This window comes from Dermacentor andersoni, chromosome 2 (assembly GCF_023375885.2).
Source record: "Dermacentor andersoni chromosome 2, qqDerAnde1_hic_scaffold, whole genome shotgun sequence".
NCBI lineage: Eukaryota > Metazoa > Arthropoda > Arachnida > Ixodida > Ixodidae > Dermacentor > Dermacentor andersoni.
The window spans coordinates 59,751,405-59,775,991 of NC_092815.1; the positions used below are offsets into that span (position 1 = coordinate 59,751,405).

At 48.3% G+C, this 24,587-nt stretch overlaps 1 protein-coding gene across 3 annotated transcripts in view; it reads right to left on the bottom strand.

Annotated features, from left to right (window-relative positions):
- The window catches only part of LOC126542228 (protein 5NUC-like), a 131,725-nt gene that overhangs the window by 15,564 nt on the left and 91,574 nt on the right, over positions 1 to 24,587 (bottom strand). For 2 of the 3 annotated variants that reach the window (XM_050189190.3, XM_055077106.2), the window contains exons 2-4: positions 15,598 to 15,903; positions 12,386 to 12,523; positions 9,572 to 9,797 (exon numbers count right to left, since the gene is read on the bottom strand). In XM_050189190.3, coding sequence (XP_050045147.1) covers positions 9,572 to 9,797; positions 12,386 to 12,523; positions 15,598 to 15,831 — 598 coding nt within the window. In that variant the 5' untranslated portion in view covers positions 15,832 to 15,903. Of the gene's footprint in view, positions 1 to 9,571; positions 9,798 to 12,385; positions 12,524 to 15,597; positions 15,904 to 21,327; positions 21,538 to 24,587 lie in introns of those variants that run through there. The other variant, XM_055077107.2, reaches the window with a different exon arrangement.

A 24,587-nucleotide genomic window follows, 5' to 3' on the forward strand; every position in this document is an offset into this window, starting at 1 on the left:
CTTAAGCTCGGAAGCTCCTATCTAAATATACGTGGCGAAAGGAGAAATTGTTTTTCTCTACAGTCTCTGAGTAAATTGTCAGTTGCAACCATTTTCACATATCGCCGACTGAAGACATCGCAGCTGAAGGCGACGAAGGGACTACTTCGGTTTATGAAGGATACGGGCTTGGACAAGCGACTGTGACAGTGATGTCACGTACCACACAAGAGTGACAGACTGTAACCAACGATGTGTGTGCCGTGTTATGTGCCCTCTATCTCTTCTCCCCATCTTTCATCCCCCCCATCCCCCTCCCATGTGTAGGGTAGCAAACCGGTTAGGCAAAACTGGTTAACCTCCCTGCCTTCCTTCTCCACTTTTTCCTTCCTTCCTTCCTTGATGAAGTTTGTTGCATTTCGATGAAAATATTAATATCTAGTGACTGCAAGCAGCAACCTTTTACTGACATTGTGATATTTTTCACACATAGGTGACAATTGCAAATAACAAGAAAGAGAAAAAACGGGTACCATGTTTTCAACTTTATAACTCAGCAATAAATAAAGATATTATAATTCTGTAAACTCCAACTATTAAAACATCCAAAGCACTGAAATACACCTAAAATATGCCACTAATTTATGAGTATGAATCTTGCAAGATTCTTAAGAACATGCTAACAATCTCACGTAAGCAGCAAATATACATATCAAATTGGTCTCCTTTAGATGCTATGACAAGTTTAGTGCGCGGAAGTGTGATATCACGTTTGGAGGGATAGTTACACATTTGTAAACTTTCTGCCTCAAGTTTTTTGAAACTTACCACATTTTGGGAGTTTTAGTAAGAAGATTTAGTCAATAAATCAAAATTCTGTTTTCAAAGTAAAAAGGATTTAGCTTTATCCCCCAAGTACAAAAATTTCATTCGAATAAGGTCAACGGTTGTTTGACGAGAGAACATCTACATTTTGTGTGTATATTAATATAGAAATTGGAATTGGCCCTTGAGGTAATGCTCGCCCTGAAGAAACGTTCCTTGGCCTAATTTTTCAATTGTACTAGAGAAAGTCACAGTTTCACCCGAAAATCGAAGCATCGATTGCGATTGCAATCGATGCTTCGATAGCAGGAAGGATATTATTTATATCGTCGATACAAAATTGTAAACATTCGCTTACTAACTTAACAAGCATGTTGTCACGCGCGCACAAGCAAGCATGAACACATCTCACTCGATGACCGCCGTAACTCCCTGTCAAAACGACTAAGTCAGGAAGCGTGGCAGCAGCAGCGAGCGAATTGACCTTCGTGCTGCCTCTCGCTTCAAGGTGAACTAAGTGACGAAAACAGAGCGCACAGGAAGCTATCAGCCCTAGGCACACTCTTTTGTCATCGCAGATCGCTTTCAAGATGGGGCCTGTGCAGTCGCGCCATATGCAGCAGCTTGCGCGGTTGTGCAAGACATTAGCATTTATCTTGCGCAGAATAATTCGTGCTTTAAGATTTGTGTTCTCGTTGTGCCCATGGCAAAGACAAGGTTATTCTGAAAAAGATGACTGTGCAAGCTGTAAAATTGCGTGGCTGTCGCAGTAAACGAGCTCAAAGCCGAATAAATGGCTGAACTCTGCTGATTTGTTCCGGTGATTATTTGCGTACGTGAAATGTTGATTGTTATTTCTTCTTTAGTATACCCACTTGCGGCTTGCATAAAGTAGCTATATGATATTCGACTGGTGTCAAAGGTAAACATGTTTAAAACATTTGCTTCTTGGTTTTCTATTTCACTTCTACCTGGGCTATATTGTTATGAATAATGAAAACTTGTAGAAGAAATGTGATGACGGACGACGAGACAACAAAACAAGAACTAGCAGTGGACGAACTGCCACGCTTAAGCTGGGAGTTGAAAAACAAAGCTAAAGTTGAAACGCATGCATGCATACTGTCAGCACTTCGAGGGTGCGTCGCACGTAAACAGGAAATTCCGCAGACCACATAGTGCCCTCCTTGCAATGTCTGGAAAAGTCTACGATCTGATAGTAGTTCATAAAGAAGTTATTTCTTGATCAGCGATGTGTGTACGTGTTTGTAGTCGGTATCTGCAATGAACACTGTCCATCGTAACCATCAGCACGCAGAAAACTGCCACCGCTCTCGCATAAGTAAGGATAACCGTCCAAACTAACAAAACATTTTAGAGCGGGAGCGTGGCGTGCCTCGGCGTCATACCTCGTCGTACCTCGGCGTAACCGAGCGAACGAGCACAGCAAAAGATGAAAGCGATCGCGGAGCGCAGCGGGGGGGATGAATGACGTGAGGCGGAAAGCGGAGAGGAGGGTGCAGCTGAACCATGAGGCGTAAATCAGTTTCATCATCATCATCATCATCAGCCTGGTTACGCCCACTGCAGGGCAAAGGCCTCTGCCATACTTCTCCAACTACCCCGGCCATGTACTAATTGTGGCCATGTTGTCCCTGCAAACTTCTTAATCTCATCCACCCACCTAACTTTCTGCCGCTCTCTGCTACGCTTCCATTCCCTTGGAATCCATTCCGTAACTCTTAATGACCATCGGTTATCTTCCCTCCTCATTACGTGTCCTGCCCATGCCCATTTCTTTTTCTTTATTTTAACTAAGATATTGCTACGGCACAATATGCGCGATCACGAAAGGCCAGCAGTGTGAAGACGACGACGACGATTAGAAGCTAGCGCGGGCTGTTGCCTCTTGGCCAAGCGCAGCGTATTTTCCTTGTAAATATATTTGTACATAGCTTTTCGTCTGCGTCTTCCTACGTAACATATCTGGTGGAGGTGGACGTTCCCTGTACCTCGTCACGGAGCTTCGCAGTGGACGGTACGTCGAGCCTTCCTTCATGGCTCCCGGCGACGACAACCCGACTCCGCCGGCTCCGACACCTGCTGCCACTTCGACGACCTACATCACTCTCCCCGCTCCCCGTGATCCTGGCGTATTCTCGGGCCAAGATGGGGAAGACGTCGATGACTGGATCAGCCTGTATGAACACGTCAGCCGCAATAACCGGTGGGACCCTACTATTATGCTCGCCAACGTAGTCTTTTACCTCGGTGGCACACCTCGAGTTTGGTATCGCACGCACGAAGATGAGCTCACCAGTTGGGATTCACTTAAGACACAGCTTCGAGACTTGTTCGGCAACCCCTACGGTCAACAACTTGCCGCGCAGAAGGCGCTTTCCGGCCGTGTGCAGACGTCAACAGAGCCCTATGTCACGTACATTCAGGACGTCTTGGCTCTGTGCCGCAAAGTTGACACCCACATGACTGAGTCAGACAAGGTTTCCCACATCCTCAAAGGCATTGCCGATGACGCCTTCAACTTGCTCGTTTGCAACAACGTAGCGACGGTGGATGCTGTTATAAGAGAGTGCCGCCGCCTGGAACTCGCCAAAAGCCGACGTATTGACCAGCAGTTTGCCCGTCTGCCCAACACCCCAGCGACATCTTCCTGTGCCGACGCTCCTCGTCCCAACAACACTGCCGATGTTACCAGGATCGTCCGGCGTGAGATCGAGGCCGCCTATCCGGCTGCCTTCGACTCCAGTCCCACCAACACATCTGCAGTCACGGTCTCACTGATCCAGGCAGTTGTCCGCCAGGAGTTTGAAAACATGGGTCTTCACACCATCTGCTCGGCCCATCGCCCTAATACCCGCCCGGCTCCTTCGATTTCGCCCCGTCCCGCATCTTCTTACCCACCACGTTTCCGCAACCCATCTGAATGGCGCACTGCTGACGACAAGCCTATTTGTTTCCACTGCCATCGAATCGGGCACATTTCTCGGCACTGTCGTAGTCGCTGGAGTTCCCCGAGCCGGCCTACTTATACTGCCTACTCTCGCCCCTCAGGTGGCCCTTCTTGTCCCTATGCCGCACACTCCGATAATGCCGCCACTGATTCTCCTGCAACGAACCGCCCCTATTCTCGTTCGCCTTCGCCCCAACGACGACAATCTCGCTCTCCCCAGCCCCGTCGCGCCTATTCGCCGACTCCCTTCGGACGCCGCTCCCAGCCGGAAAACTAGACGATGCAGCGCCTCGAGGTGACGCTGCATTGCTCCCTACGCCGCCAAATCCTCTACTGACTTTGCCCACTCATCTGAACCTTCTTGACGTGCAAGTCGACGGTGTTTCTGTGTCTGCTCTCATAGACACTGGGGCGCATTTGTCCGTAATGAGCGCTGACCTTCGTAACCGGCTCAAGAAAATTATCACGCCCGCCACGACGCCTGTTGTCCGTGTCGCCGATGGCGGAACAGCCCCCGTAATTGGTATGTGTACCGCCCGCGTCTCCTTCGCCGATCGCTCAACAATCGTGCTATTCACAGTCATCGCCCACTGTCCCCACGACATCATCCTCGGCTTAGACTTCCTTTCCGCACATTCTGCTCTCATCGATTGTTCCGCCAGTACTCTCCGCCTTGACCTGCCTGTTCTGGATCCTGCTGAACCACACCCCAGTCGCCTCAGTTCCGCCGACTTCGTTCGCTTGCCACCTTCGGCACTGACCTACGTTGACCTAGTGTCATCCCCACCAGTCCCCGACGGTCACTACATCGCGGCTCCTATGCAAGACGTCCTCCTTACACATGGGATCACAGTACCCCATACAGTTTTATCTATTACGGCGAATTGCGTCTGCCTGCCAGTGGTCAACTTTGGCTTGACGACACAAGTGCTGCCACGTGGGATGTCTTTGGCCCAGCTTTGTTCATTCGAGGATCACTCAGTAGCATCCATTGCAGTAGACGACACTTCATCCGATACTCCTCTACCATCGCAGTCGGCAAATTGTACCATCGCTGACTTACGGAAAATGATTGCCCCCGACTTGCCCTCCGACCACGCTCGTGAACTCTACCGCGTTCTGTTTTCCTACCACGATATTTTTGACTTTAACGATCGTCCTTTAGCCCAAACTACAGCTGTCAAACATCGCATTAATACCGGCGATGCCCCTCCTATTCATCGCCGCCCGTATCGAGTGTCACCAGCTGAGCGTCAAGTTATTCACGCAGAAGTTCGCAAAATGCTTGCCAAGAACATTATTGAACCATCATATAGTCCATGGGCGTCACCTGTAGTACTGGTCAAAAAGAAGGATGGCTCATGGCGCTTTTGCGTGGATTATCGGCACCTTAACAGGGTTACCAAAAAGGACGTGTATCCCCTACCTCGGATTGATGACGCCCTTGACTGCCTCCACGGTGCTCGCTATTTCTCTTCTATTGACCTTCGCTCCGGCTACTGGCAGATTGCCGTGGACGATCTCGACCGCGAGAAGACTGCTTTTGTCACACCCGACGGTCTTTATCAATTCAAAGTGATGCCGTTCGGTCTATGTAACGCCCCTGCCACTTTTGAACGCATGATGGACTCCCTTCTTCACGGTTTCAAGTGGTCCACGTGCCTGTGCTACTTGGACGACGTTATCGTATTCTCCCCAACGTTCGCTACGCACCTCGAGCGCCTCTCAGCAGTCCTGGACGTTTTTCGGCGAGCCGGTCTGCAACTCAACGCATCGAAGTGCCAATTCGGCCGTCGCCAGATTACCGTCCTTGGACATCTCGTTGACGCGAACGGAGTACAACCGGACCCAGGCAAGATCCATGCTGTTACGCACTTCCCTGTTCCGAAGTGTGTCAAGGATGTGCGCAGCTTCATCGGCCTTTGTTCGTACTTCCGCCGTTTCGTGAGAAATTTCGCCGCCATAGCACGACCACTAACCGACCTTTTGAAAAAAGACGCTCCTTTCCAGTGGGGCGATAACGAGGCCTCTGCATTCTCTCATCTAATCGACATTCTCACAACGCCTCCCGTTTTGGCCCATTTCGATCCTTCTGCGCCTACCGAAGTCCGTACTGATGCCAGCGGTCACGGAATTGGAGCAGTACTGGCACAACGCCAGCGTGGCCACGACCGTGTTATCGCTTACGCCAGCAGGCTCCTCTCACCCGCGGAGCGCAACTATTCCATCACTGAGCGTGAGTGTCTGGCCCTAGTTTGGGCGGTTGCGAAATTCCGCCCATACTTGTATGGCCGATCCTTTTCCGTTGTCACAGACCATCACGCGCTTTGCTGGTTATGCTCACTGAAAGATCCTACAGGAAGACTTGGTCGCTGGGCCTTACGCCTCCAAGAATATTCGTATACTGTCACCTATAAATCTGGCCGACTACACAAGGACGCTGACTGCCTGTCTCGCTACCCGGTCGACGAGCCTGACGACGCCGACAGTAGTAGCGCCAACGGCATTTTCTCTGTCTCTGCCTTCGGTAACATCGCCGATGAGCAGTACCGAGACCTATCGCTGCGAGCACTTATCGAGCGTCTGCGCTCTACACCTACCGACGCATCCGTTCGCCGATATGTCCTCCAGGGTGGCATTCTGTATCGAAGGAACTTCCTCCCTGACGGCTCTGACCTTCTTCTTGTCGTGCCAAAACAGCTACGACAGACTGTGCTCTTTGAGATGCATGACGCACCCACTTCAGGACATCTTGGGGTAACCCGCACGTACGACCGCGTCCGCCGCCGCTTCTATTGGCCTGGTCTCGCTCGCTCCGTTCGACGCTATGTTGCTGCCTGTGATCCCTGCCAGCGTCGGAAGACACCTCAGGTGCTACCTGCCGGTCATCTCCAGCCGATCACCGTCCCTGTGGAACCGTTCTTTCGTGTTGGATTAGACCTGCTCGGTCCCTTTCCCACGTCATCTTCTGGGAACAAATGGGTAGCCGTCGCGACTGATTACGCCACCCGATACGCTATCACTCGGGCTCTCCCTACCAGCTGCGCCACTGACGTCGCGGACTTTCTCTTGCGTGACATTATCTTGCTTCATGGCGCCCCGCGACAGCTGCTTACTGACCGTGGTCGAAACTTCCTCTCGAAAGTTATCGCTGACATTGTGCGTTCCTGCTCCATTCAACACAAACTGACTACTTCATACCATCCTCAAACCAATGGCCTGACAGAGCGGTTAAACCGTACTCTTACCGATATGCTGGCCAAGTACGTTTCCAAGGACCACCACGACTGGGACATTGCCCTTCCTTACGTAACATTTGCGTACAATTCTTCCCGGCACGACACCGCCGGATTTTCTCCCTTTTATCTACTGTACGGTCGCGAACCTACCTTGCCCCTAGACACGGCACTTCCTCCTGCTGCGGTCTCAACAAGCGAGTATGCGCGCGACGCCATCGCCCTCGCTGACCATGCACGCCAGCTTGCCCGTACTCGACTGACGGCCTCACAGGCCACTCAGCAGTGTCAGTACAACGCCCGCCATCGTGACGTACAGTTTTCACCTGGTGCGCTCGTGCTCCTGTGGTCGCCCTCTCGTCACGTCGGACTTTCAGAGAAGCTCCTTTCGCGATACACAGGGCCCTACCGCGTGCTGCGCCAGGTGACGCCTGTGACTTACGAAATTTCTCCTGTGGCCTCAACCTCGTCCTCTCCTGTGGCATCTAGTGATGTCGTACACGTCAGTAGGCTCAAGGCCTACTACACTGCTTCCGAGTCCGATCTTTAGTCGTTCCGGGACGGCGCTTTTGCAGCCGGGGGTAGTGCTACGGCACAATATGCGCGATCACGAAAGGCCAGCAGTGTGAAGACGACGACGACGATTAGAAGCTAGCGCGGGCTGTTGCCTCTTGGCCAAGCGCAGCGTATTTTCCTTGTAAATATATTTGTACATAGCTTTTCGTCTGCGTCTTCCTACGTAACAATATCATTAACTCGCGTTTGTTCCCTCACCCAATCTGCCCTTTTCTTATCCCTTAACGTTACACCTGTCATTCTTCTTTCCATAGCTCGTTGCGTCGTCCTCAATTTAAGTAGAACCCTTTTCGTAAGCCTCCAGGTTTCTGCCCCATACGTGAGTACTGGTAAGACACAGCTGTTATAAACTTTTCTCTTGAGGGATAATGGCAATCTTCTGTTCATGATATGAGAATGCCTGCCAAACGCACCCCAGCCCATTCTTATTCTTCTGATTATTTCAGTCTCATGATCCGGATCCGCAGTCACTACCTGTCCTAAGCAGATGTATTCCCTTACCACTTCCAGTGCCTCACTACCTATCGTAAACTGCTGTTGTCTTCCGAGACTGTTAAACATTACTTAAGTTTTCTGCAGATTAATTTTTAGACCCGCCCTTCGGCTTTGCCTCTCCAGGTCAGTGAGCATGCATTGCAGTTGGTCCCCTGAGTTACTAAGCAAGGCAATATCATCAGCGAATCGCAAGTTACTAAGGTATTCTCCATTAACTCTTATCCCCAATTCTTCCCAATCCAGGTCTCTGAATACCTCCTGTAAACACGCTGTGAATAGCATTGGAGAGATCGTATCTCCCTGCCTGACGCCTTTCTTTATTGGGATTTTGTTGCTTTCTTTATGGAGGACTACGTTATCGGACTAGGTTACGTAAATCAGTTTAGGTAATGTCAAAAGCGTGAGAGGAAAAGCGTAGTGCGGCGACGATGTCTACGAGATGGCGCCACACTAGCGCGCGTCGTCTGGGAGGTCTGTCGGCGGCGGCTGCTGTGAATCGCGTCCACGCGTCACTCACACACTAGCGCTCGCGATCTCCAGATTAGCGAGGCCGTCAAGCCACACTTCAGTCCATTTGCAACGTGCCGCACGAGGCAGATTGTCCGCGCCAGCCAGTATATCGCAAAATGAAAACACGCATAGAGCTGCGCTCAAATTTTGTATTAGGTAGTATCGTAACCATCGCTGAATTTTTTTTCGTGAGAAATGGTTGTCGTTGTCTGGTCGCTTTCGCTATCAATATGTTCGCCATCGACATTGCGCAGCATCTTTCTTGAGACCAACCTAGCGTACAGGTGGTTTTTCTAAATATCAGACCGAATATTTTTGCACTATTTTGAATCCCATCTTACTAATGCCGGTAAGCAGGAACCTTTACAGTACAGTCACTTTATAGACAACACCTCAGCAGCCACCGGCTGCACATATATTCAGCGTCTTTTGAAAGCTCAATCATGGCTTTTTACTAAAAAGGCTGGTCATGAAGGCTTTATTGCTGGCCCTGCAGCAACATAAATAAAGAAATATAAAGCTAGAATAGCAAGGGGTAACTGCATATATTGAAAACTGCTGCCTGATAACTGTTTTTATTATTGCAGCGTCATTTTCTGTCACACTCTTCACTTTATTTCTCAACGCTACTGCCAATTCAGACGGAATGAGCCCACGCATGCACAGACACAAGAACGGTGAATTAAACACAAATGAAGACTTCCCTCAGTATGGGCGCAGAAGTCTACGCGTTCGATTCATCACATCAGGGCCAATGTGAAGCACTGACCTGTGTATATTCACCACTTTTAACGTGCACCGAGTAGCATTTACAATTAACGCACGAAAAAAAAAAAAAAACGTTGCAAATCTGACAATCTTATTTCAGTCACTTGCATGTCAATGCATTAAATTTATTGTTTTAAGCTTTTAATTGGTAAATGTGATAAACCTAATTCAGTTGTAAAGCTAAATTAAAGATGAAGCTTGTGTACATTACCTGGGCTTGAAGTATACTGCGTGCTAGGAATTACCGCGCCTAGAATTCCGATCTTCGTCCCGTCAATATCTATTATTGCATGATTCTCAAGCTCGTTTCCTGAGAGCAGCGGCTCCTTTGAAAAATCTGTGTTTGTGCCGACAATCGTCACACCAGCTTCTTTCATTTTCTGAAGAAAACGGGCCAGGTTCTCCGGTCCATCGTCGAATTCGTGATTTCCAAGGCACTGAAAATAATTCATAATTACATACATCATTATTTTGAATTTTCACGTTTACAACGTAATTCACAAGACAAAAAATTTGCTTGAGGACAAAAGGACAGAACCTGGGTAATCTATGTGCTGTCCATCATTCGCATGCTGCCTGAACTGTCATCTTGCAATTGCCGTACACTCTAGCGCTACATTCCGCTCTGGTAATATTTTCCGCAAGCTCTATGGCTGGCATATTCTTTACGAACAGCTCTAACGTAAGAATGTTTTGTAATGATGGACCATGGTTTGCGTATTCATGCTGCAGCACGGCTCAGAGCTGTACTGCTGCACAAGGAGCTTGACTTCTTTTCTCTCTATGCACTGAACAGTCAGTGCAATAGTCACAGAAAAGCACCAGAAATGTGAAGCATTTTCTCCTCAACACTTCTAATAGCCTCCTATTGTATGTACATCCCGGTTACTATAACTTTTTGATGCGAAAGCATCAAATGGCCGATTGAGCGAGAAGGCCGGTGTCTGTAGCAACGAAACGGCACCTAAATTCCCATTGTCTGCGACGCACGTCACGCGCGTTCCTCGACGGAGCAGAGCGGGCGAATGGGCGCGCCAGTTTCGTGAGGGGAAAGGGTTTTGCTGCGATGCCTCGTCACCCTCGCTCTCGGAAGCCCGGACTATCCGCACGTTCCTTGTCTGCGCAAGCTCTCGCCTGCGTTCTGACTTCGCCTCGGCAATCGCTATAAACAAATTTATGCATAAAAACAGAATGAACTCTAAAAAAAAAACGTTGGCGGCAGTGAGTTTCGAACCTACGACGCCACGCTCGAGTGTTTTCCCACTGGGCTAAACCAGCGCATCCCAGATAGCAGGCCTCTGCACTCTGTAACACCATGCTACTTGGACCGAAATTTCCATTGCCAAGCCTGGCGTGACAAAAGCTGTGACGTTAAAATCACCGCTGCTAACTCGTAAGCGTCCCCATTAGATTCTATGGCAGTCGGGCAAGGTACCATGATGTCAGGATCGAACTGTACCGGCCTTGTAGTATCAGGATGCGTTGGCCAAGCGTTTCAACGTACTCACTTGCCTGCGGGGAGTTCGTAACTCGAAGAACCGTTCAACGGCGTTCAATTGGGCATTAATGCTTTCACATTTTTCGCATTCACAACCAATAAGAAGTGCTTTGGTGTCCTCAGATTTTTTTCAGTACAAATAGGCCTTTGAGAAGTCATACTGGTTTTAATGCGTTAGTATTCTTAGGGTACTTCACGCACTTTCTGGGATCCATCCATCCATCCATCCATCCATCCATCCATCCATCCATCCATACATCCATCCATACATCCATCCATCCATCCGTCCATCCGTCCATCCGTCCGTCCGTCCATCCGTCCGTCCGTCCGTCCGTCCGTCCATCCATCCATCCATCCATCCATCCATCCATCCATCCATTCATTCATTCATTCATTCATTCATTCATTCATTCATTCATTCATTCATTCATCCCACTTGAAGTACTGGGTATCTGCCACTCGGTATGTGCTGGTCTTCAATGAACCTTTCCTGCGCCAACTTGAGTCACTGGGTATGTGCCAATAGGTGCCAGTAGACGTTCAATGAACATCTTGGACGCAAAGTTTGGTAAGTATGTATGCGCCACTGGGAATATGCCGCTCTACAATGACAAAAAAGATCTCTTCAAATTCTCCGATGCCAGTCGGAACTGAACCCACCTCAGAAATGTTCCTCAAGGGAACAAATGTTCTCAAACATTTGTTTGTTTGAACAAATGTTCCTCAAATGTTCCACAAATGTTCCTCAACCTGACGAACTTAGCAGGCTGTGGCCCAACTGCAGTGGGTAGATCCCGCTTTTCAGTGAAGCCCTTTGACGCCGAAGCTTTACAAAGCTGTGCCATGAACGTACTGGGAATGTGCCGCTCTTCAGTGAACGTCTCGCCAAGCTGGGTCACTGAGTACGTGCCACTGACTGCGCCGCAAGCGAAGGAATAATTATGAGTGTTCGCAATAATTGTCAGCGCCACGCTTCTTGTCTCGCGGCCACGCGCAGGCTTTTCGGAAGTGCCACTACATGGTGCAGCGTGTCCAGAAAAAAGTTTGCACATGACGTTTCTCAGCATTCTCTAGCGCTAGTGCGCAATGATTTCGGATGCATTTCGGCGGTAGCACTAGATGGCACCAAGTGTTTTCAGGGAAGCGTGAAAGAGGAGTTCTGCTGCAGTAGACACCTCACACGTAATCCATCACGCGTAATCGTGAGATGGCTTCTGCCGATTTTTTTACTAACTAGCTAACTGATCTGTCGGGTGTGAAACAGCTACAAGTCCTCTTTTTCTCTGTTTATGTTGTATATCTTTGGTATATTTACGAAGTGCAAAGGAACCTCTTGTCCGTCGCATTGCATACTTGCACTGGAAAGGTGTTCTAACACTCACGAGTATGCTATCATAATGTACATGTAAGCAAAAGTGTGTTTGTACATCTTAAATGAAGAAACAATCTCGAACACTAAAAGGGCACGAAATGAGGAAGAAATAGAATGTGCAGGAGCATTCCTTCAAGAAAACGGGATCAACTGACCGCATAGTTGTAGCCCATCTTTGACATGACTGCACTTATGACGCTTTCCTTGAAGATGGTGTAGTAAGGCGTGCCTTGGAAGAAGTCTCCGGCGTTCATAAACAACGCATTCCGCACGTTTTGCCTAATTTCCTTTACCTGTAAAATAAGTATATTTTGCCAGACTGTTTAAAGGTATGTCGTGTCATCAGCCAATAACAGAATAAAAACGGGAACAGCGCAACACAGGACGAGCAAGTGAAGAGCACAGGACAGAGCGCTGTCCTGTGCTCATTACTCGCTCGTCCTGTGTCGCGCCGTTCCTGTTTTTATTTTAAAGATGAACCAACCAGCCCCATTGAACACACTGCTAGCCACTAATAGTGTTTCTACAAGATCAGACAGTTGAAAATGGATTCGTCAGACAGTTCCCTGCAGCTGTTCGCGCAACAGAACAGATCATCAAATCTATGTCATCGCAGTGCGCTTCTTCGCTTCACATTGCTGCTTTTCCGTACTAAGCGCACAGATAGAATTTACTAAAAAATTTGGAGGCCGCTTAAGCTTCGCCTTTAAGAATGAAACGCGATAGTATTCAAAGATACATGACTGCTTCTTACGCTGCCCGGCAACTGCAGCTTATGTAACTGTAGTGTTTACCGGGAAACGCTGGCGGCGAACGCTATGCACGAAGCCGAGCATTCTGGTAGAAATGCGGCCTTTTTCGTGGGCCACGGTGCGGCGAAGGCGAGCTCCATCTGGAGGTGCCGCAAGGAACTGGGCGCGCCGCTCCGTGGCCTCCAAGATATTCACGCGCCGGCGCGCGCAAATGGCGGACGCCGTGGCCGGTCTATCAATGGTAGAAACGGTGGAAAAGGGCTTTGTTTTAGTTTTCGCTTAACAGAATTATGATTATATTGCGCTTAGTGTTACACTAACGAACATAAGGGACAAGACGGGGACGTACGTAGCGCAAACAATCAACTGTTTAATCTAGTCTTGTCTATTATGTTCATCAGTGTAACACTAAGCGCAATATAATCATGAATGTCCAACAACTAGCCCTGTTCATTGCTTTATTTAGCAGAATTATGTTTTCTCGTATATTCAAGCTACAATCCGACGCTATCATGTCTGTAGGTTGTGTGTAAGTGGTACTTTACTATTTTTCGACGTATTTTAGCTTGAGAAATTCAGTTAGTTCAGCAACGTCCTTGTGCCACATGGAGGGCCTGGGTATGGGTGGTTCGAAAATCTTTTGCCGAAACGATGTCCAACGCTGGACGTCGGACGCGGGATGCCGGCGCCGGATTTTCTGCGACATGGGGCCCTTAACGCTGTCGCGTTAATATACCTATACGCTGTCACAACGACAACAACATCACCGAAACGCTTACAGGGACATGGAATAGAAATAAATTGAGCTAAACCGGCATATTGGCGCTATGGAATGCCAAATGATTCGCCACGTAATCACCTTAAGATTGTTAAGCTGTAGGCATGCGAACACAAGGCTGATGGTGACGCCATAGTGTCAATTCCGTACCATTAGCCTGCGACGTCATGAATTTTGAGAGCGTTTGTTAAGAGATAGCTGTTAATCGAAAAGGAACGAATTTTATTTGAAAATGAGCAAGGTGATAACCTGAGTTTTCCCTGCACAAAAACACATCAAACTAACGTAATATTTCCTGAAATGACACGTGGTGCCCACACGTTCGGCAGTGTGGACGCCAAAATCAAAACTTCAGTTATTGCGCTAGTACTCGACTATTGATAAAGTAAGCAGAATTTTGAAATGATACCCTGCTGATGTGAACTAATTTAATATATCCGTGCAATGGGGGGGGGGGGGGGGGGTACTGAAGGCCTTAAATTTTTGCGCCACATAGTAGTTGGACGTGGAATTGCAATGTTTCTTTCTTTGTTGCTTTGTTAAGGCTGTTCTAGGTTTAATGAGAGCTTTAAAGGCGGCGAATATGCGTTATATGAATATTAAAATTAAACGTGTTTCATGCATGAGATATAGCGAAGCTTCATACAAAGACCAAATAATGCAGACAGAGATGCTAACCTGAAAAGAAGTTTCACTGACGGAAACTATTTATTATCAAGATATGAATGATCTATGAATGGTAAGTGCGATTCCGTGTGCGGCCAAGAAGACGAGTTACGAAGTCAATTCGATGCCACAATAGTTAATATCATGTTACATCGCTTGAACTATGCTGTTGGTTGATTTTTACAACTGTAAGGCTGTTTGCTACGCCATTAGGTAATTAGTAGGTCTGGCTTTGTGATTAGAAAAGGCAGCGTGCGACCCACGTCGGGAGCGCATGAATACCGGAGTTTCTGCTCAACGGCTGTAACTAAAGTGGAGCAGATGCAATATATGGAATAAACAAGTAAAGCCCTGACGATGCTTTCTTAGCAACCCAATGGCGTCCACCACAAGGCGACAACTTAAACGTTAGGGATTATACACTGTAGGCCCGAATAATATTTTTGCATGCCAGTGTAGTTTAGAGGACTACGGCGACATATTAATTATGACAAATATTCAGTCAGACGTACTTGTTGCACAACACAATGGTAGCATGAAGTAACCTAACCCGAAGAGGAAAGGACTGAACATTTGTAGATCAAGGAATGTCTTCTGTAGAAACACTGACTGAGTGACGTTAGAAATGGCCCGGTTACAGACCAAAACCAGAGCATCAGAATAATTCCGCTCTTTGATGTTTTTCTATTGCGCGCCTCAACATAGGCGGGTTGAGTTTCTGGAAGCCGGCAAACGTTCAGTGAGTCAATCAATTGAGCATGTTGTAACGTACTTGCAACTACAATTTTTGTATGTAGAAATGAAACAAACGTATCTATACAAGCAGCATGTGTACTGCAAAGAACCAACATTACAGAAAGTTTTGAGCAGCGAAGAATTACACACCTATTGCGTTGACTTCCCATGTAACAGGGGGAAATCTACGCAGAAAGTACATGACTGAGCATCATATTTGCGAGTTTGATTCATTCTAGGTTTACTTCTGAGAGTTCAACCACAAAACTTCAGTGTAGCACATGTTTGCAACTATGGACGGTGGCGGGAAATAACAATGATTGACTAAGAACGAACACTCGTACGAGGTGTTTAGAACTGTCACCAAGTTCACAAAGTCAGTCACGTACGCGTGCAATTTCAATGCAGGAACCAATTTTTGTGCCTTTGCACTCACCTTAGTCACAATCCGGGCAACTCCCCCGACGCATGTAGAATTCGGACCCTTTTTATCAAAGCATTCGCCACCATATTTGTTGCTTTCTTCCAAGTGAGCATGAATGTCGTTGGTGTGAAGAATAGTCAGGTTCAGCTCTTTATCTTGAGCGAGGGCGTGACACCAACACCATATTATTGACATTAAAATGAATACACGTGTCCGACGCACGTCGTAGATCGAATGGTGAGCCATTTTACTGATGATAAATCGTGACCCACGTTGGTGTTAGGGCTTCTCAACGTAGTGCCTGGTTAAATGGGAAAGCTATGCAAGAGAAAAACGTTGATACTAATAAGTGGAACAATATACAAAAAATATTTCGTGTCATGTACACCCTAACAACATGTAAAACTGCACTTGTCAGGCATTAAGGTACATTCTCCTGCATCCGGCCGGATCAAGATACGGGCCAATTTCCTGTGTATAAATGGGCTGAGAAACATTTTGACATTTTACTTATGCACATTCCACAAAGTCTTTTCATGCCTACTTCTACGTTGATGGCCACTTTGCATTTGAGGAAGACCTTTCAGCAAGAATAGCTGTGGTTTTGTACAGTAAGATTAATGGCTAAATAACGCGCGAGAGGCATGGTTATCACAGAATGTTCCTAATGTATCCGGTGTCAGGGGGTTTGTGATGCCTCTCCAACATACGATCATTTGTCTTATTATCGCTTGTGTCTGTTAGCAGCTCTTTCGTCTGTGTGAAATACCCGTGATAGGTCACGTTCTAATAACTAGTACCAAGCTAAGAGATAAGGTGCTACCACACACTAAGACCACTACCACACTTAGGCCAAACTACTACACTAAAGTGTTACCACACTAATGCGGAAAAGGGAGCCGTCGAAAAGGCAATCAAATAAATCTGTAAGTTTAATGCTTTTGCAGAGGTCATGAACCAATCCCCCTGAAATAGCACTAGCATATTTGTCGCACCTCGGATGAAGCCCGGATGAAGTCAGTTGATAGTCGATATGACCTCGTTTTACTAGGAATGCCGGTCGCAGCGAACCCTAGGCTGTAATATACTACGACCGGACTGGAGAGGCGCGCGGGCGTTCTTTCTTACGGTCTTCGCAATGTGGCTGTTTCCGCATCAGTCCACACCCCCGGGGTGTCGCTGTGGCCCTACTGCTGCTAAGGTCCCTGAATAAAACTAAGAGGTAGCGACATACTTTTATCTTGCGGCCGCCGCTGCTGCGAGGAGCATGTGAGGAAGCAGCAGAGAAGTTCTGCGTCTCCCAGTTGGTTGAGCGCCATCACGTGGTATTTTTCGCGTCCTTTTCTTTATTTTTTTCTTTTTTTCTGCCTCTAGGCGCACTCATCAACATGACAGTTGGCCGTCGAGTTCCTGCGACGAGGCTCTTGCAAGGAATTTCGGAATGTTTTGGCTAAGTTTCGTAGCTAACCGCGTCAGTGAAGAACTCAGTTTTTGTTTTGTTTTATGTTAGGGATTGATTTTGAGGGTACTGGAGGTGCAAACGTGTACGAACGGAGCTTTTTTCTTTGTTGACGGGGTGCGGAGCTCAGGCATGAGTAAGCTTATGCACGGGTACTATTCTCGGTGCTTGTTCAGATTTGTTTTCCTGAACGCGCTATCGTCAACAAGTGTATGAAGATATGGAGTGCGTAGGCTGTGTTCCATCATACATCGTGCTAGAAACGCATCACGTGCTATTGTTGTAGTGCTGAGAGTGCGTAGATTTGTCACCAAATCGTAGATTTGTCACCAAATCGTATGGGGAATGGGCTAAGGAACAACTCGAGCTCGTAGAAAAATACACCCAGAAAATTGCGACCACACTGCAGACACCCTGTGTGGACGCAAAGCTTGCCCACCTTTGGGAAGCACGACACAGCCTCACCAGACGCTGGAAGAAACAACGACACAACAAGAAACTTCGCAAACGCATCCATGATCTCAACAAGCAAGCAGCTGAATACGCGTCCAAGCTGTGCAGAGAGAACTGGCTGAGCGTGTGTGATGGACTGCAGGGCACCCTTTCTACCAGGAAGACGTGGTGCCTCCTTCGTCACCTGATCGATCCTCTCGGCAGCAAGAGTGCCACTAATCGAAGCCTCACGCGCACCCTCAACAACTATACTGGGGGTGCCGACAAACTCATCAACGACCTGAAGGCCAAGTACCTGAAAACGGAGAAGGGTGATATCGCACCTCCCGACTACGCAGGACCTACCAATGAAGCGTTAGACAAGCCATTCACTGACACCGAGTTGATATCGGCAATCTCCGAGAGCAACAGGGGCAGCGCGCCGGGACCCGATACCATTACCTACAAGTTACTTAACAACCTCGGGCACAAGGCCCGCAGACAGCTGCTCGAGTATATGAACCGGGTCTGGGAGTCTGGCAATCTTCCACACGAATGGAAAGAGGCAGAAGTCCGCTTCATACCCAAGCCTGGGAAGACACCTCACATCGACAACATGAGACCGATATCCCTCACGTCCTGCGTGGCGAAGGTCATGGAACGTATGGTTCTTAAGAGGTTGCAGCGACATCTTGATGCCACCGATCAGATGCCAGAGACAATGTATGGCTTTAGGCAGCACCTGGGCACCCAGGATGTTCTCGTACAACTCAACGAACTGGTAATTAAGCGAGCAACGAAGCAATCGCCACGAGCGATACTAGCGCTAGACCTCACAGGTGCCTTTGATAACGTCACACATGAAAGTATCCTCCGCAACCTGCGCAACACGGGTTGTGGAGTGAAAACTTACAACTACATCCGAGACTTTCTTCGTGACCGAACGGCAAGGATCAGAATAGGAGAGGAGACATCCCAACCGATCTCCCTGGGGGATCGAGGAACGCCGCAAGGTTCGGTCCTTTCCCCCCTCCTATTTAACATGGCTCTCCTGCCGTTGCCCAAGCTTCTCGAATCAATAGATGGTCTGGGCCACGCATTATATGCCGACGACATCACCCTCTGGACTGCGAGGGCAGGGTCGGATGGCTGGATGGAAAACACGCTCCAAAAAGCGGCTGACACGATCAACAGCTATGTGAAGACATGTGGCCTTTGCTGTTCGCCTCAAAAATCGGAGCTGACAATAGTCAGACCACGTGCATCAAGGACACAAGCAGAAAACATAGAAATCACTTTGGAAGGGAACCGGATCCTCCCGGTACCTCAACTCAGGATCCTGGGTCTCCTGATCCAGGCAGACGGCAAGGCAACAGCCATGATTAGAAAAATGAAGCTCACGTCAGACCAAATCTTGAACATGATCAGACGAGTGGCCAACAGGCAGAGGGGTCTGAAGGAATCGGACACCTTGCGCCTCGTTGAGGCCTTTGTTATCTCACGAATCGTCTACGCAGCGCCGTACCTGCAGCTCCTCAAGAAGGACGTCTTACAACTTGACGCAATAATCAGGAAAGCCACGAAGCAGGCCCTGGGTATTCCCATAAATTCATCCACGACAAAATTACTTCAAATGGGAGTCCACAACACAGTAGCCGAGCTCGTAGAAGCCCACCTATCCAATCAAAGGGTACGCCTTAGCCAGACCAAGGCGGGCAGAAGCGTCCTCCGCAAGCTAGGATGGCAAGAATCGCACTACACCCGCCACGACCAGTTACCCGAAAAGTTCAGTGAGAAGTTGGAATGCAAACCGCTACCACGCAACATGAACCCCACAAGGCATGTCGGACGACGCGACGCCCGGGCAAGAGCCATCTCCAGGACCCTGGAGGAAGACGACACTGTTTTATATACAGACGCCTCTCTATCGAAACGCTCCACGAGGGCAACAGTCGTGGTCACCGGGCTAGAAAAGCTGGTCACCTGCGCATCAATCTACACTCCGTCTTCGGAGGAAGCAGAAGAAGCAGCGATAGCTCTCGCACTCCTACAACCAAACGTCACCAAGATCGTCACGGACTCACAAGCTGCATACAAGAACTACAGATCTGGCTGGGTGTCCCTTGCGGCACTAAAAATTCTTGGTAAAGCTACGCCTCCTAAACAAGCGATCGAATTAGTTTGGGTCCCGGCTCACTCCTCAGTTGAGGGCAATGAATATGCTCATCAACAGGCCCGAGCGCTAAACTCCCGGGCCAACGAGGAGGAGGCAAGGGGATGGCAACCCATCACAAATTATAGAGATATAGTCAAATATTACAGGGACGGCAGGAAGACATTCCCGCACCCCCACCACTCCTTGACCAGAGCCGAACAAACAATATACAGGCAAATCCAGGCAGGATCCTTTCCCCACCCCTGCCTCCAGAACAAGATATACCCAGAGAGATATAAGAACACATGTCCTCACTGCAATGCATTAGGAACCCTTCAGCACGTCATAGGAGAGTGCAATTTTTCCATACACCACCCCCCACCTATACCCATAACTAACCCCCCTGCTATCCCCACCCTTTACGAGCGATGGGAGATCATGCTGTCCAGCCCCGCCCTGGAAGACCAGCTCAGACTGATCCACAGGGGCCAGGCGGCCCTGGAAGCATATGGAGCCCGCGAAGAGGGAGCCACCCCATCAGACGCTTAACGCGTTTCATTTCATAATAGACCAGTAAAGTTTCTCTCTCTCTCTCTCTCTCTCAGACTATAGTTTTGTTAGGCGCTGCAAATATGCGAGGACCAGCTGTGCACTTCCAGTGCAAATGATTTTGACTATTGTGAGTATAGGCTTTCTCCAGTTCACCGTGTCGCCAGGATAAAGTGGTGCACGAGTTTTTTGGCTCATATTGACGTTGAACTGCGCAAAGGGGGAAAGTGCTCATTGATGGAAACCATTTCTATGTGTAACTTTCGTCCTTGCATAGGCTTTGTTCAGAAATGAAGTACTGGTCCCACCGTGATGCTTGCGTATGAGAGCCAACGGCACGAGTTTGTCATTAAAGCGTGGGACCAGACTGCATAAAGAGATGCCAGCATCGTGGCGAAACTACGAGAATAGCTGAGATGCTCCGCGCACGTTTCTACAAGACGCTCGCGTTATTCGGGTGAATATGTCACGCGCCTTGCGTTCGGTCATCATGGTACTAAGGCGACTAAATTATTAAGCTGCGGAAGCTGGATAGACGGCAGTCGATTGGGTAGACGCAAGTATACATGTACGCACTTCGAGCAGTGCAAACGAATCCGAGTTGTTGAATCGGCCGGTATACATAGCGCTACACACACGCAAGCACATCACCTTTGGCCTGTACCGGCGAAACCTTCATCGCTGCCTTTTCACACCGGGCAAGTGTCTTTAGAAAGCCAAACAAAGAACCTGGCCAATGCAATAGAAATAACTCGCGAAGCGGGTTGATCTGTGCAAGCCACGACAGTGTATTTGCCTACGAGTACAATGCATGGCCGTGGACGATATTACACCCAAACAAAGCTCTTGTATGTATATAAACATCGTGTACATTACGTATACATTATTGGTGAGACAATGAATTCTGATTTTTGCGCTAGTACCCGATACTAAAAGGAATTTGTCCACCAAGCTAGCCTCAAAAGCCTTCTAACTGGAAGCAAGCAGCCCACCCGAAGCCACAAAACAAGCGCGCCGTTCGGCGCTGAAAAAGCACATAAACATCTGCTTCTGCCAGTTTCATAGCGTTCCATCATCGCTCCTAGCAAAGCACGCAATAATCAAGCTATAAGTTTAATGCTTTTCCAGAGGCAATGAACCAACCCACCTGAAATAGCACTAGCACATGTTGCACCTCAGATGAAGCCCAGATGAAGTCAGTTGATTGTCGATATGGCCTCGTTGTTTTACTAGTAATGGCGGTCGCAGCGAACCCTAGGCTGCAATATACCGTGGCCGCACTGGAGAGGAGCGCGGGCGCTCCTGTTCACGGCCTTCTCAATGAGGCTGTTTCCGCCTCAAGCAACACCCCCGTGGTGTCGCTGCGACCCTACTGCTGCTGAGGCCCCTGAATAAAGCTAAAAGGTCGCGAAATACTTTTTTTTTATCTTTAGGCAGGAGTTCGACGAAAGTTCGTCTGGTCAGGTAACATGATGATGAAGAAACTGCGGTCACTGACCAAGTCAAGGTGAAAATAACACATACGTTTCGGGACCCGTACATGTTCCGTACGGGTCCCGAAACGTCTCTGTGTTATTTTCACCTTGACTTGGTCAGTGACCGCAATTTCTTCATCATACTTTTATCTGGCCGCCGCCGCTGCTGCGACGAGAATGTGAGGAGGCAGGAGAGAAGGTCTGCGTCTCCCAATTGGTTGAGCGCCATCACGTGGTAATTCTCCCGCGGCCTTTTCTCTATGCTTTCTTCTTTTCCGCTTCTCGGCGCACTCATCACCACGGCAGTTGACCGGCGAATTTTCGCCGCGAGGCTCTCGCAAGGGATGTCGCATGTTTTGGCTAAGTTTCGCGGCTAACCGCTTCATTGAAGAACTCAGCGTTTGTTGTTTTATGTTCGGGATTAAATTTAAGAGTTCTGGAGGTACAAACGTGTACGAACGGAGCTTTCTTTTTTGGCGGGGTGCGGAGCTCAGGCAGGGGTAAGTTTATGCGCGGGTGCTATTCTCGATGCCCGTTCAGATTTGTTTTCATGATCGCGCTATCGTCAACAAGTGTAGGAAGCTATGGAGTGCGTAGGCTGTGTTCTGTCATATATCATGCTAGAAACGCAACACGTGCCCCGCCGTGGTTGCGTAGTGGCTAAGGTGTCGGGCTGTTTAGCACGAGGTCGCGGGATCGAATCCCGGCCACGGCGGCCGTGTTTCGATTTGGGCGAAAGGCGAAAACACCCGTGTACTTAGATTTAGGTTCACGGTAAAGAACCCCAGGTGGTCCAAATTTCCGGAGCCCCCTACTACGGCGTGCCTCATAACCAAAGTGGTTTTGGCACGTGAAACTCCATAATTTAGTTTTAAATGCAACACACGGGGTTTTGTTGTATACTGAGGGGACGTAGCTTTGTCAGTCCATGGGTAAAAATTCATGCGCAGACACCCAACAACAATTTTTAATGTCTCACCTCGTATAACCCTATGGGCGGCTTCCGAGTGAACGACCAAACTGCGAGGGAGAGCTACGAGAGAAAGAGCGAGCTGCGAGAAGGCCAGGAGAAGGAGTTAGTTTTATTTAGGGACCTTAACTGCTGCTCTAACTGCTGCGTTCGCCGCTGCCGTCCACGCGAACTCAAGGCGAGCGTGGGCTCGCTCCCCTGGCCGCGTGCATATTCGCATTATTCGTAACCGCCATGTACAAGCACACAGGAAAGCTTTTTGACCTTTATTCCTATACAACCACTGCGGAGTCGCCGTCTTGCCTGCTAACGGGTCTGAGACAGGAAATAAATTTGCGCTCAACGTGCAGTGTTTGCACGTAACGAAACGCCGGACTTGGATTTGCGTCATAGCTCTGAAACCGAAGTTCTGGCATTTTTGTTTGCGCAGCATTGGCATTGAAAACAATTAAGGGGAGGTCCTGCACATTCGGAGAAGGTTTTATTTACAGTGATCATAAAAACTGCATGGGGCGCCTTAGTCTGCGCCCACTTGAATATATGACTTTAGAAACTCATGTGACCGAATACTATATATTGAAAGCTGTACATTGCGAGTGTAGCGTCACAGAACGTTTCATACAAATCTTTTAGCTTGTTCGTGTCGTTAAAGAAGACGTTGCCATTAACGGGTTCGATGCATGCAAGGGAATTAAGTAGAGCTCCTAAAAGTACAAACTGAGCATTTCCTTCACTTATACCGCAATAATTGAAGACTGTCATGTCGATTATTACATCCCGTTTTTCAGAAATCACTCCCACCTAGAACAGAAATTCAAAGCCTAAAGTGCTTCCTGGATGGCTTATGCACATAAGTTGACTTCTCGTTTTTGTCGGTTACCTTCTGGGTGTATATCAGAAGTATTCTGACAAACTTCTCGGAAACCAAGCCAGCATGCCTTATGCCGTGGCTGTTGTCAACGCCTTCAGGACAGCATAGCAGCGGCGAGTTTTCGAGATGTGGTTGAATGAGAATTTGCAGTACTTCCAGTACATTTGCGCTTGGAAGGTGCACGACAGCTCTCTGATAAAAGCAGACAGTTTCGTCCAACAGTGCCACAAACTCTGCTTTTTAATAGTGCAGCCTGCTGAAATCTTGGCTTTGTAGAAGCTTGTACAAAGGACCAATTCTCTCACTCGTTTCGAGGAAAATGGAACAAGCGTCACGCCCGAATTCACCTATTAGCTAGGCGATGTATCCATCGACATGAGCCAAACCAGAGTACGTGACATAAGTTGATGGGATGACTGGATATTCCATAAGTTCATTGAACCCGTCAGTCACAGATTGTGGTAGAGCTGCAGCCAGCTCTTCAGCATCAACACAAGGTATTGCGACTTCCTTGCCAATTGAGGCCTCAGGCTTGATGATGTGATCAAACGCAGTCGTCACTGCCCTTGCGTCAAGCATGCCAATGCCTCCGAACCTTTACCTTATTCTCTCAAAGATGACCTCAATAGGGTCACTGTTCAGCTTCCTAGTAAGACGCTGTTAACACCATTGCGCAGAAGAAAACGTGTGGTTTTGACTGTAGACTTCGTCGTAAAGTGCAAGACGTCAACTTTCTCACAAGTTAAACCATCTTTTCCTCGTACTTTCGAGTTTTCTGGGTGCATTCTATGTAGCTGTTGAATTCATTTGGAAGTCAGAGCAGCCGAGCACCGTCTGTCTTCGATATCGTGGCCTTTTGGCTGCTTCCGGCCATAGGCGGTGTCATGGATATCAAACCACCGTTTGATTGTCTTCATAAAGCGGATAGTAGAATTCGCTTTGCTGAACACGCAGAGGGCAGAGTCAACACCAGCGCTTTCTTGGAGGCACTCAATTGCTGCAATTACTTGTGGAGAGAATATTTGCACGGCCCGAAAGACATTCATCTCCAAGTTCGCAGGGTAGACAAGCGTCTCGGTTAAGTTTCGTGC